Below are 14029 nucleotides of genomic sequence, written 5' to 3'. Positions count from 1 at the left end.
ATAATAAATTAATTAAAAACTAAAACTAAAATAAAAAATTTATATAAAAAATTATTTAAATAATATTAGAAAAATTAAATATGAAATATTTTAATTAAAATAATTATTAAAAAAATTATATCGTGTTATAATATATTAAATAACACATTATATTTAACCTAATAATTTTTTATTTATAATTAATAAAAAAATTAAAAAATAAATTTTTTGTTTTTTTATAAATTTTTATTTATTTATTTATTTTTGAAAAATATAATTTTATTAAATTATGACCCTAAATAGTTTATATGTTTTAAATAATTATGATATAAAAATAATAATATTTTATATTTTTAATTAAATAAAATATAATTAAAAATAAAGTTTAGATATTGATACTAATTTTAATAAAACATAATATTAATCATTTCTCTTTTTAAAAAATTCAACATTATACATTATTAATAAGAATGAAAATTTATTAATACTCTAAGATGGCGTTTGTTATATGGTATTAGTTATATAGTTAATAATTGTATTAGATATTAAGAGATATAAATTATATATGTAATTTGTATTTGGTTAAAAGTATGAGTTATAAATGATATAGATTTTATAATTTTGTATTTGGTTGGAAGTATAAAAATGTTATATAAAATGTAAAAGACATTTTTAACCTTTATATTTATATAAATTTAATTTAATTATTAAATTAATATTTATTTAATTTTCATATTTTTTATTATATCTTTCCATTCATATTTTTTTTTTATATAATTTATAAATATATTTTGTTTGATATCTTTGTTGATGTTAAATATTAAAACTTTGCCATGGAAAATTTTAAATTTTTTTAGATCTAATTTAATAATCAAGTTTTTTAAAAATTACCTTATTTAATAATATATCTAATTGATAAAAAAAAATGATGGAAAACTATTCACATTACTCACATAATTAATAAGATTATCAAAATATATTAAATTTTACCATAATATATTAAACTATCTCATATATTTTATAACACCAATAATTTATTTAAATTTTTATTTATTTATTTATTTAATATTATATATATTAAAAAAAAAATCTATATCTAATATTTTTTTTCAGTATTTTTTGACATTTAGAGAGTAAATTAGTAATATATTACCTTCTTATATAATTCAGCAAACTACAACTAAAAAAAGTGTATACAACATATTTGGAAGAAAAAAAAACATAATTAAAATATAAGTGTAAATATGAAAATAGTGTTTTAAAAAAAAATAATAATATAGATATAAAAATATGGAAGATAATTTTTTTATATAAACTTTAACTAATTTGAAATATAAATTGTATGACTTTTAAATACTATTTATATAAATCCCTTAATATTATTTTTTATATCTATAGTTTAATACTTAACAGCCTAATCAAACACTATACCTAATCAAACAGTTTTATAAGAGAATAAATTTTTATCATTTGTTGCTAAAATCTTTTCTTTAGGTCATGGTTATGAAATATTAACACTATTTAAAAAATCTGAAAATTGTTAAAAAAAAAAAATGAATAATTACACATTTATGCATTTCAACACAAGATCTAAATATGTCTATGTGTTTCCAAATAAGATAACTAAGAAAAGAACATTTGAGCTTCAATATAATTTAACCATCATTATCATTGCCAAAAGAACAAATAGATAACATGATATAAATAATTTATTAGTTACATTTACTTAACATATAAAACTATTATACACACATCAAAGATCCATCAATAGAAATATATTATGTTGTTAGTAATAATAAACAGACAACATAAGACATGAAGACCGAGGTCACAAATACCATGATGGGCAATATTACTCTCTAACTTAAAGTTAAACTATACTGGACAGTTGAAATTACCAAAGTAGTCTTCTCATAGACAAACGAAGAAGAGTAAGCATCATTATGTGAATCCACGATCAATTGCTACCATAACAAGATTGGTTGCATAATCATCCCTTGATCATCACCAATAACTAGTATTGGAACTCATATCAGATAACTAATGACACTAATATCATTATGTGAAGCCACGATTAAATGCTACCATAACAAGATTGGCTGCATAATCATCCGTTGATCATCACCATTAACTAGTGTTGGAACTCATATCAGATAACTAATGACACTAGTATAGTAGACAGGCAAAAGAACTTTAGGTATATGTTGAATAAACAACTTGGCAATTTGTGAAATCACTTTGCATCTTTGCCTAGCTGGAGGGTGTGTTCATACACTTGACTCAATAAAGCAAAAGAAGCAATCAAATCAGGCAGCTTCCTCATCAACCATTAGATTAGGCTGAAAAGTGTAAAGGTCTGGTCCTAAGCAAGAAAGCGGAAGCTTTGACTGACAGTACAATAAATTGCAGATTAATTTGTGAGCCATGTTCAATAAGCACACGGAGCAACAGCAAGTAGACGACGTTCATGTGCAACACATGTAGAGGTTGTAAACCCTAAAAGTTTGCTCAAAACAAAAGAAATATAGAAATACTCAGAACACCATTCTATTACGATCAAGACAGCGGTTTATATATAGCAGTTCAAAATAACTAAAGAAACCTGTGCACTGCAGAAAGAAGCACAGAGAAGCCGATGCAAAATGTGAGTCATGTCTATGCATTGGTTTCACAAAGCAGTTTTCCAGATATGGAGGAAGCTTAACTACATTCAGTCTGATAACATATCTTAGTAACTACTACAAACTTCAGATCCATCAGTTCCTCCATGTCCTCTCTCCCATCAAGCTTCATGTCAGTCCAAGTATCAATCTCTGTGAAGTAACCGCTCATATAAGTAATGGAATATGGTGAGAAAATGTCAAAAAGGAAAATAACAATTTCAAGAAAATATTATAGACTTCGCCTTTAAGGATCATAGCAAATAAGAGAATACATGACACCAAGAAATGAAGGAAATTAGTTATGAGGAATTATTAAGAGAACTTCATGCATTTTCCATTTTTCTCAAGTGAGCACCACTGACATTTGATGTCTTTCTCTATATTCATGACTACAAGTGATTATTTGTACATACTTATAATGGAATTTTCATTTTTTTCAAGAAAAAATAAGTAGAAATAGTATTATAGGAATAAATAACACATGGTAGCTGAAAATCCAAGTGTTCCTGCAGGAAACATTTGTCCTGTTTTTTTTCTTTCTAATCTATTTTATTCAACATAAAGACTAAATAACCAAAATGATGAAGAAGTGCATCAACTAAATTCATTGATTTGGTTGTTCCATCTTATCCAGCATGAGTTTTGATAAAATTAAGAATAATGAAAGGATGACATTGACCTACCCATTAGCATAAGGTGAAGCACGACGAGCACGACGATACGGAGATGACCTACTGCAATAAGTCAATAACAGATAGATTTCTACAATTGATTAGAACACCAAGGAATAAAATTAATCCCATGGGTAGGAGTTGTTAGTATATGCAATAATAATAATAATAATGCATTGACATACCCATTCGCAATGGGTGAATCATGACGGGGAGCACGACGATATGGAGGTGACCTACTCCGCGCACGATAAGGTGATACACTGCGCCGCACTGGAGATCTCCTTCCACGATAGGGTGATATACTGCGCCGCACAGGAGATTTTCTTCCACGAGGACTATAATTTCATCATTAACATTAAATGTACCAAGACTAACCAACTAAATATCAGATACATCAAAAACAATTTGAAGGAACCATAGTTCTGCAACAAGAAACAAGAGAAATCTGTGGATTTCAACACGTAATCTCGGGTATCAATTTTGTTCTGTCCATGATGACCCCAAAAAATTTTATATGTTATATTTGTCAAAAAAAAATCCCAATGATCTAAAAGATAATGTGATCGTAATCCAAAAAATAATTTGATTATGATTAAGAAGAAAATCTCTATACCAAATGAAGCAAAAATTTATACTATTTTGGATCATAGCAAGGTTCCTGTTATGCTGAAGTGACAGATTCTTTCCTTTTTATTTATTGGGAAGTGGCAGGTGCTTACCTATAGTATACTGTTACGAGAGAAAGGGTTAGGTCTAATCGAATAAAGATGAGTTGAAGACGATGAGATAGGCCGTTTAGCGGTTAAGTCTAACAGTTATGAAGAGGGGATGGATTAGTATAAATAGAGGAAGAGTTGTTAGAACTAGATATGCTGAAAATTATTGGTTGAGTCTATTACCTCTCCTTGTATTTCTCTCTTTTCTCACCTAAGTGTAATTTATTTTCTCCTCATCTAGGGTTCTATCTTCTCACCTTAATTCTCAATTGGTCTTAGCTTGTTAAGAGCTTCTCTCTTCTCATCTCAAATTTTATTTCCCTCATTCATGTAAAGGTTTAAGACCTAAATCAGATACAAGGTCTACCATTTAGTATGAAAAAGACAGGAAACAAAATAACGCTCATTTCTCGCTCGAATAGATTCTTCTTTGTGGTTTCCAAAGGAACACATAAAGCCTAACAGAACTACTCTCACTGAACTTGGCTTCTATGGATTACGAAAAGACTCCTAATACCTAACATGTAGCATTAGACTGACTAGACAACTTCTTGTCATTCCTGAATATGGAATCACGTAGTGTACCTTGTTCTAGGGCAAAAAGATCTAGAAGGGTGAGAAAGGAATGTAGAAAATGATTTGTATATTGAAACAACAAAAATCACACTATAATATAGATTCTGACATAGGATGTGACAAAAAACTTGTTTCCAAAACAAAACAATCGAGGATATGCACCTGTGTCCATAACTTGGACTCCTTCTGCGTCTGGGACTAGGGCTTCTACGTCTCCCACCCCCTCTACCTGGAGGACCTCCTCGAGAGCTACATTCACGGGCAAAATGGCCAGATTCTCCACATTGATAACACTTCAAGGCATCACCCCCACCACGTCCACGCCCTCCACGGCCTCCTCCTCCTCCTCCATCCTTAGAGTTGTGGGAAAGCTCCACACGCCATTCATTCTTCCCTGTAAACTCATACAAGATATAATATAAAAATGATGAAACAATTCTAAAAGAGACTCCTTGAGAGTGGAGACTAAAATAAAGAGAAGAAATAGTCGAAAGAACATGTTAAGCTAGCTGCTAGAAGAAAACTGGTCTACCGGTAAATATAAGGAAATAACACTCGATCCTTTTAAGTATAAACATGTGGATAATTACCGTCTAAAGAGCTTATTGCGTCAAGTGCATCTTTACGGTTGTCAAACTCAATAAAAGCATAACCAGGTGGCCTCCTAGCAACCCATACACTGAAAAGTCGCACAAATAAAAATATTTAGCTAGGATGACCAATGCAATTCTATCGCCAACAACCACAACCATATTAACTTGCAAATGTAAAGTATCTGAGAAATTATATTTGTAACATATTTCCAGGACTCACAAAAGGTTTCAAATCAAGATCTGCAAACATTGCCAAAATAAGTCACAAAATGAAGTCAAAGATGAATCAAAGGAAAAATTAAGCTCATATTAAAAAGAAAACATATCTTCAATTCAGCTATCTAAGAACTTATGATAGGATTGAAAAGCGTATTCTTGCAGCCTGAGCGTATAGACCATTAAATTAGTCATTTTTAATTGAGGAGACCACATTCAGTTTTTGGTTTCATCAGACTACTCACACATAAATCATATAAAACTGAAAACTTGGCCATGAAAACTAAACTGCTACACAAAATAAGCTATAAAAAACTACCTCTTGTCTTGACCCAACTGAGAATATTATTATAGAAAAGTATACATACCTCTTAAGAACTCCGTAGATACGGAATTCATCTTCCAGTTCGGTTTCTGTGACACGCGGGTCCAGATTCCCAACAAAAACTCGAGCCATTACAGTAGTAGCCTGGAAGTGGAATAATGCATTGTTTTTTACATTCGTAAACAAGTCTCGTCGTATGTAGCCTAGGGTTTATCCTAGTATGCAGAAAGATAGGAGAGATAGAGAAAGAAGCGGTGTAATAAGGAGAAAAGTTGTTACCTGTGAGAAATTTGATGTTTGATAAACCTTCGATCGAGCCGATATGCGGTCGGCGACGATCTCCACTTTCCTCCAAACCCTTGGTGCTGTTTATTTCATGCGAACAAAAACCCCCCAATAATGTTTTACTTGCTACTTGCTAGCCATATCAAGTAATATATATATATACAAAAAAAAAACATTAATCCTTTTATTTATTGCTTTTTTTATAAGCTAATAATACTTTCTTTTCACTCTTTTTTTAAAAAATAAAATGTATAAAAGTTTTTAAAATCATATTTATTTTCAATGCTAAGATTTGAGTTGGTGTCGCGTTTTAATATGATATTCGTCTTGAATTTTTGTAATTTTAATAATACTCTTAATTAGGTCGTTTGTTTCTCATACCTTTTGATTGTGTTAATAATCATTTCTCAAGTTTATGTTCGTTTTTTTTCATAATCGCAAATGAGACAAAATTATTGTATTTAGAGTTATTCTTTCTAGTTTTGTAATAAAGAGTTACTAGAGAAAAACCTCCTACATATATTCTCATACTATTTGTAAGTTTCTAACTTTTGTTTAAGAATACTCGACTAAAAATAATTTTGAATGTCATCTAAAATATTTGGTATAGATTCTTTCAAAATCACGGTGAGCAAGAGCGTATCCAAGTCTCATATTCAGTTGAATCAGATCTGGCAGCGCTCACTCGAATCGAAGGTCAGAATGTCATCTAAAATATTTGGTATAGATTCTTTCAAAATCACGGGGAGCAAGAGCGTATCCAAGTCTCATATTCAGTTGAATCAGATCTGGTAGCGCTCACTCGAATCGAAGGTCCGGAGGAGAATTAGCCATTCAATATTGTGTGTCCTGAGCCTGATTTTAATACTTCTATCTAAATCTAATCTAATAGGAATCCTGATCCGCCCGACCAGAAATATTTTTTTGGACGATCAACTTGCATGCATGCTTTGAATAGAAAGTTAATTATTCTAGAACAACAAGACCGGAGCCCGGAAAGGAAGGAAATAATGCAACGCTTACTTGAGTCAATTTAAAAACGCCGGTAAAAGAGCTCTCTTTCCAACGCTCGTCGATCGTACAGTACTGGAGCCAGCTTGCTCAGTCCCTTTGCCGATGGTGTCCTCTCTGTGTTATGGGTCACCTTATTGCATGGTTCATAGAGCACTTGTGTTTGTGATGCAAGTGAACGTCTACAAAAAAAAATAACTTTATCCAAAATATCATCCGCTTCAAACAAAGTTTGCAACTACCTTTGTCCAACATTTTCACGAATGAGCGGATCATGAATCTGTACATTGAAAAAATAGGGGCCTCTATCCGGTAGGGATTTAATTTTTTTCTTATTTTTTATTTTGGATGGTGATCGGACAGTTGATCAGGCCCTACCACATTCAGACATTACGGTTTGTTCTACTTAATAATCCTCGCTTGAATTTGTCTTTAGAATCACCATAAAAAAATTGTGTGAACGTTTCATTGAATATATATTTTTAATTTTTATACTATTTGTATAATTTGATATCTACATCATCAATATCAAGTGTCTATTTTGATAAATGTTATTTTGTATTATTCTCGGTAATTGATCCCTATCAAGTTTGAGTATTTATTAATTAATTTAATAAGAATTAATTTTTAAAAAAAATAAAATTATTTTGACAATTTTTTAAATATAATTATATTTAAGTGATAAATATAATTATCATAAAATAATATTTTAAATAAAACTTAATTAGTTTAATCATTTAATAATGTCAAAGTTTTACCTCAAAAGTTCAAATTTCCTTATTTTTGTTAGAAGCCATTACACCCTACACTAACTTCAACTTTTAAATTGAATTTGTGACATTTATTTTTTTAGGTAAAATTTTAGTTTTTCTAGAATTTTGTTCAAAAAAATCTATTTAATAAAGAAATATGTTACTTGAGTTTTGAATTAGTTTAATTATTAAAATGTCTTTTGAATTTAAAATTTAAATTTAATAAAATTAAAAATATTTTAATATTTCATATGATAAAATGAATTATTTAATAATTAGAATGATAATAATGTAATGAAAAAAGAATTTATAAAAAAAAAACTATAAAAAAAAAAAACTAAGATTTCTATTTTTCGGTAATTTAAAAAAAAAAGTGTGATTTATTTAAAAAAATATTGATAGGTAATGATTTGAAGTAAATGGGTATTATTTTTTAAGTAAAAAATTTAAATAGTAATAATATATAAGAATGAAATAATATTTTTTAATAGATAATATTTTAATTAATTAATTAAATGTTATAATTGATAACATCTTGCTAACTTTTTAAAATTAAAATTAAAATTAAAAGAAAAATCATTTGAGCTTTAATTGGGCTTCTATTTTAGATCCAGAAAGTAATGTTCTGATATTGGCCCAACTGAGTTGTTCTAGCCAGACATGTTTAGTTGAGAAAAACAAAAGTATAATTTTAAATTTGAGATTCAATTTTTCTTGGTTTTTACTATTGTTTGTTTGAAGTTTGAAAATCCACATTTTATTCAAGACATTTGGAAGAGTCATAATAGACAAAATGTAAACTGTAACCGACCCATATTCGACCCACGTGTGACCAAAAATTCATTAATTATATTGAAATTGACACTTCACCGACCACCGTGTGTCAACTGCTACACGCTCGTCTCATTAATTGCTGCTTACAAAATAATCATAATTTAAATTTGGTAAAAACATCTATCAACAAATATCTCAACCCACATCTTCAAATACACAAATATCTCGATATTCAATGTTGGTAGTTTGTAAATAACAAACGAGTTTAATTCTCACTTAAACATATTGCGGGTTATTACTATCTTGCTAAGTATTTAAGAGAATAATTTTAATTATATTTTATTTGATTATTTTTTTGTGGTTGTTACATCCTGAGCATACATATAGCAGCCAACCAAAACCAATTTTGTAGCATTTATTCAAATAGTTTTACTAATGGACAAAGTAGTCTGGCCCTTACCAACTTTCATTTGAAAAAAATAAATAAAAATGTAGTCCATCAATTATTATAGAAGAAAATGAAATGAAAGATCAATTTCAATAAACTTTTATAAAAAAGGATCTTTATATTGAAGAAATCAAATACTTGGATAACTATTGTAATTGAACTAAGAAAACAATTAACTAATTATATCAATTGATGTACCAAACAAGTCTTAATTAGTATGGCCTATCTATCTTGATGTTGTCAATTCAAAAGTCGGGAAGAAGGGGGGTGGCGACAAATAAAATTATCCAAAAACTTTTTCCTTTATTGTGGGCACTTTGTTTTAAAGATGTCTAACCTAAAATATGTGTTAAAAAAATTAAATAAACTCATTTTTTATTTGCATCACAAAACACTTTCTCGTTAAAGAATACTTAAAAGGAATCGATAAAACTCATCTACTTATATTGTTAAATATGGTTAGACTACAAGTTACTATTATACTCTAAAACACTTGATTGTTTTCGTTCGCATGATTTTAAAAAACGAATTTAAAAGTGAGAAAAAACTCGTTTATAAATGATTAATATAAGATCGGGTCTCCATCCATCGGGTGTGACACGATTATATATGGAGAAAGACTCAATAGGCACTAAAAAAATTAGGTAAAGAAGAAGATTATGGAAAAGGAAAAGACAAAGATGTCCCACCACTTAAAATTTTAGGTACACAAACTTATTTGGGTGCCTTATATATATTTTTTCTAATGCATTTTATATTGTGTTACAACTTACACCACCACAAAAAGTTAGTCTTTGAAAACGATGTTTCTAATAAAAATCTTAAACATGACTAGGTCTAACCCCGAAAAGTATGTGTATACAATTGGAATTATAAAAATTTAGGCGCATCATCTTATAACTTGAAGCTTTTGCGAAGAATCTTATAATTATAATTTGAAATAATAATAGCATAGTTAAAACCTATAATTAATAATAAAAATATGTTGGAAGCAAAATTAGCCTCATCTGTTTTCATATTGTAGAAAAAGTTTTGTTGGTGATGTAAGGAACTTAATATTAAAGTTATTATAGAGTTATATTTGTTAAATTATTAGAGGGATGTATTTAAATAATTTGTTATGTTAATTTAAACAAGACTTTGTTTTGTTTTGGTTTTTAAAATAATTTAAAAATAATAATTTTTTAATCAATTACCTTTTAACAATTATATCACTCGTCTCATTAATAAAAATATTAAAATACTCTATTTTAAATTACTATTTTTTTTATTTTATTTATTTTTAAATAATCACTTTATCAAAATCATCAATCAATTATTATTTTTTACTCGATTATTAAAAAGGCATTTGCCTAAATAATAATATTGCGTGGTGCAAGATTTCTTATTTGTGGGCCATATTATGACACGTCGCTTTAAGCATATGATCGAAGACTTTCTTTTGTATGTCATCAATTTCTAATGCTATCCAATTTTAAGCCAATCCTCATGAATCATGATATGAAACTCAATTTTGTGCTTTAAATTTTTTAAGATTGGTTTGCATTGAATAACTAGTGCACAAATGTAGATAAATTTCTTTAATACATGTAAATGATTTGGGGTAGGAAGACTCAAATATATTTAAGATATTATTTATAATGATAATACTTTTAGTAACTCAGACAATATGATCATTCTTTAATGATAAAAATTAAAGATGATTGATTTAATTTTTATTAAAAACGTTAAATATTGAAGTAATGAACCATGATTTTAGTGAGTTGTGTTATTTTCCTAAATTCAATTTTTTTTTTGGTTGATAAAAGTCTTTATATAAAGTATTTAGTTTGTTGTAGGAATGTTTATGATATATATGTAAATACAAAACAAATAAAACAAATTTAATTTGATGGGTTCAAACTTCACAACTACTTTAATTTGAGAGTTTTGTAATTGTTGTTTGATCATTTTATTTATGGAATTAAAGACCAGTCCTGATTTTGAAACAAAAATTAATCAATTATTTAATAGAATATGTACTAAAATAAGGTAAAAGAAAATTAAAGTTTCATTTATGAGTTATTAAGTAAATGAAATATAAAATTTGATTAATAAAACAACATAGTTCAAATGACAAAACTAGAGTATTTGGGTTATTATCACTTTCTAATATATATATATTATAAAAAAAACTACCACATAAAACAAACAATCTTAACAAAGTTACATGAAACCATCGATATCATTCTAGAGCAAGACAATCAATGCAGTCGTTTTGAGTCCCAATTTTATTTTATTTTTTAAAATACCTTAACAACGTTTGCGCCTAAAACCTCTTTAAAACTATTATATCATTTAATCAACTAAATTAAATTACTTATTCTAAATATAATACAAATTATAAATATTTTCAATATAACATAAAATATAAGAAGTTAAATAAAAGATAAGAATAAATATTTTATACTCGTAGCCTCCAAACTTCGGGGTTGTTTGGGTGGATCATAAAACCATAAATAAGAAAATAACAAGAAACCTAAACAACCTTAAGAAAATGTCTTACTAGACCTTGAGGTGATAATTCCTAAATTAAGAATTGTTTTTGAAGTTTCAAAGATGTCTAGTATATTGAGAGTTTGTCAATTGAATATATTTATTGAGAGTTTGTCATTTGAATATATTTTGTTGTAAAATGTACATCACAACCTTTAAAGATTCTAACAAGATCATTCATTAAAATAATTATTTTGTATAAGCTTATTTATCCTGATTAAGGTGGAAGAATATCTACTTCCCCATGGGAGGGATCGATCAAAATCATTGATTAAAATACTTATTTTTTGTAAGTGTGTTTATTTTGATTTAGCAGTTCAAAGTTCATCCTTGATTAAAGGTACAAGGAGAAGATCTACTTCTCTATGGAAATACGATATTGAAACATTTTTATTATTATTTCTCGAGGCAAAAATCATCAATTTTAGTATTCTTTTGAGTCTTGGACATTAGGATGGGAATATTAGGACAACTTCATTCGTTAGGAGCCGTGGAGTTGGAAAGTCTAACAATTAGTTTCCCTCAAGGAAGAAAGGTTAATCATTAGAAGACCAAATTTTATTGGTCAACATTTATAAGATGGTGGAATTCAAATTTTATTGTGATCCCACCATTAATTATAGTGAAGAAAAAGCTAAACCCCCAACTTGTTTGACATATTTGTATGGATAGTAAATGTAAGAAATTATAACCAATCATTCCAACTTGCTCTCAATTAAAAATCAAACACCCATACACCAATTTTCTTCAATTGAAAATGTGATAATTGATTGCACTTTAGTTATTTCTCAACCAAAGTAAAATCAAATAAGTGGTATCAATTTTCTCAATAATAATAATAAGTGGTACCAATTGATTGCACGTTTTATTGTCGAAAAAAAGATTAGGTCAATGGGAGTGATAATTAATTTTGATGATCCCCATAGATAAGACAACATAATACGAACTTTAATTAGGATCAAAGATCAATATGATAAGTGATCTATTATCATATATACTATATTTCTTTAAGAACCATTATAAAGAGTACAAAACACTAATTTTGAGATTTTTTAAACATATATAAGGCACCCGGATTCAAGGATGGAGTTAGAATTTGAAATCTATCTAGACTAAAAACTTTTCACAAAATCTACTCAGATTATAATAATAATAATATCAAGTAAACAAACAAAATTTGCCTTATTTCCCTTTAGCGACGGGAAACAGTCAATAGAGACGATATTTTATCACTATTGCCCTCTTTTATATTAATGTTACTTCTATATATACAAAATATTTTGGACCACCCGGGCTACAACTCAGATAGCCTTATTAATAAATCTGTCCTTGATCCGAACTAGATGGATTCCAAGTATGTTATTCCATAGTTAGATCATTCTTGTATGGGATACTTCTTGGTACATTGAAACGTCATTGAGGATGTATGAACTTTAAGACGATGCGCCACTAAAAAATTTTAACTGATAATCGCACACAAAAGAAATCACTTTAAATAGCTGCCATCATATATTCTCATTAGTTGCCCCTAAATTAGTTTAACACTTTAAAGGTTGCACAAGTATTGACAAAGTCTATTGTTAGTTTATGAAAAATATGATGTTGATTTGTGCAGAATTATTGTCCACAAAAAAATATTGGTCATCTAGTCAGAAAGAAATAGAGAAGTAAAACAAAAACGCATCTAATTATAATTTTTTGAAACTTAATTAGACGACTTTTATTTTCATTAAGACATTTAATATGAATCAAAATCAAGACATTTGTACTCATGTTACCCAAGTAACTTTTCTCATCCATCATCTTTTAAAAGCTTGTTTCTTGATTATTTTGCTTTTGTGACAAGGTTTTTTCTTCCATCTATTTTTAATTTAAATGACTTTAAATTGATTGAAATAAAATATGTTAATATATATAAACTCTATGTAAAACATTCATGCATTCAATAAAATGTAAGAATTAAAAATTATTATTATTTTTTTTACTGAAAATTCAAAATCAAATATGTCAAAAGATCAAATCTTATCTTCTATTTTGGTATCAAAACTGCTAAAAAGGTAAAGCTTTCTTGATCCATAAACAAAATGGAGAATCAAACCCTTGCAGCAACAATAACGTGCGGTCGGACATCCGGATCGTTAATTATTAGCTAATTAATGAACAAAAAGTTTCTAAAATTTTGATTTGACACTCACCAACAAGAAAGTATGTTTAAAATCAAACCCTAAATCCTAAATTGAACAGCCAAGTTGCAGAGATGCTATAGAGTAAAAGCAAGTGTATGATTAATGGAGAATATATTCTCATGTCTTTCTAAGGTTCTCAATTATTTTCAGTATATCATCAAAAGTGGTTAAAAATAATTAATTCAAGAATTAAACATATGCCCAAATTCAATTGACCTACAATAGAAGTGAGAAAAACGTCTCAATTTCAAATAATTTGGAGTATATATGGCTAAACATCAAACTAAATCATCGTT

General features: G+C 28.0%; 1 protein-coding gene across 2 annotated transcripts; it reads right to left on the bottom strand.

Annotated features, from left to right (window-relative positions):
• Window positions 1–1623: 1623 nt before the first annotated feature.
• LOC124939967 (serine/arginine-rich splicing factor RSZ21-like) lies at window positions 1624–6155 on the bottom strand. Of its 2 annotated transcripts, XR_007099427.1 has the most exons (8): window positions 6022–6155; window positions 5786–5886; window positions 5199–5287; window positions 4771–5002; window positions 3499–3651; window positions 3326–3376; window positions 2582–2792; window positions 1624–2475 (listed from the first exon to the last, which is right to left on the bottom strand). XR_007099427.1 is itself a non-coding variant. In XM_047480439.1 (7 exons), the coding sequence occupies exons 2-7, from the start codon at window positions 5872–5874 to the stop codon at window positions 2786–2788; spliced, it is 621 nt and encodes a 206-aa protein (XP_047336395.1). In that variant the 5' UTR covers window positions 5875–5886; window positions 6022–6155; the 3' UTR covers window positions 2503–2785. The 2 variants fall into 2 exon arrangements, 1 of the variants encoding a protein (XP_047336395.1); XM_047480439.1 differs by lacking the exon at window positions 1624–2475 and having other exon boundaries at window positions 2503–2792.
• Window positions 6156–14029: the final 7874 nt, after the last annotated feature.

The sequence above is a fragment of the Impatiens glandulifera genome, chromosome 1, assembly GCF_907164915.1.
Source record: "Impatiens glandulifera chromosome 1, dImpGla2.1, whole genome shotgun sequence".
Taxonomy (NCBI): domain Eukaryota; kingdom Viridiplantae; phylum Streptophyta; class Magnoliopsida; order Ericales; family Balsaminaceae; genus Impatiens; species Impatiens glandulifera.
Note: the sequence above shows the minus strand (reverse complement) of the source record. Positions and strands in the feature narration are given on the sequence as shown.

Excerpts from the sequence above, each read along its gene's own strand:
- LOC124939967 (XM_047480439.1), bottom strand. The coding sequence starts at position 5,874 with ATGGCTCGAGTTTTTGTTGGGAATCTGGACCCGCGTGTCACAGAAACC. Across the intron at positions 5,288-5,785 it reads ATCTACGGAGTTCTTAAGAG|TGTATGGGTTGCTAGGAGGC; the intron begins GTATGTATACTT and ends GCGACTTTTCAG. Across the intron at positions 3,652-4,770 it reads AGTCCAAGTTATGGACACAG|TCCTCGTGGAAGAAAATCTC; the intron begins GTGCATATCCTC and ends ATGAAATTATAG.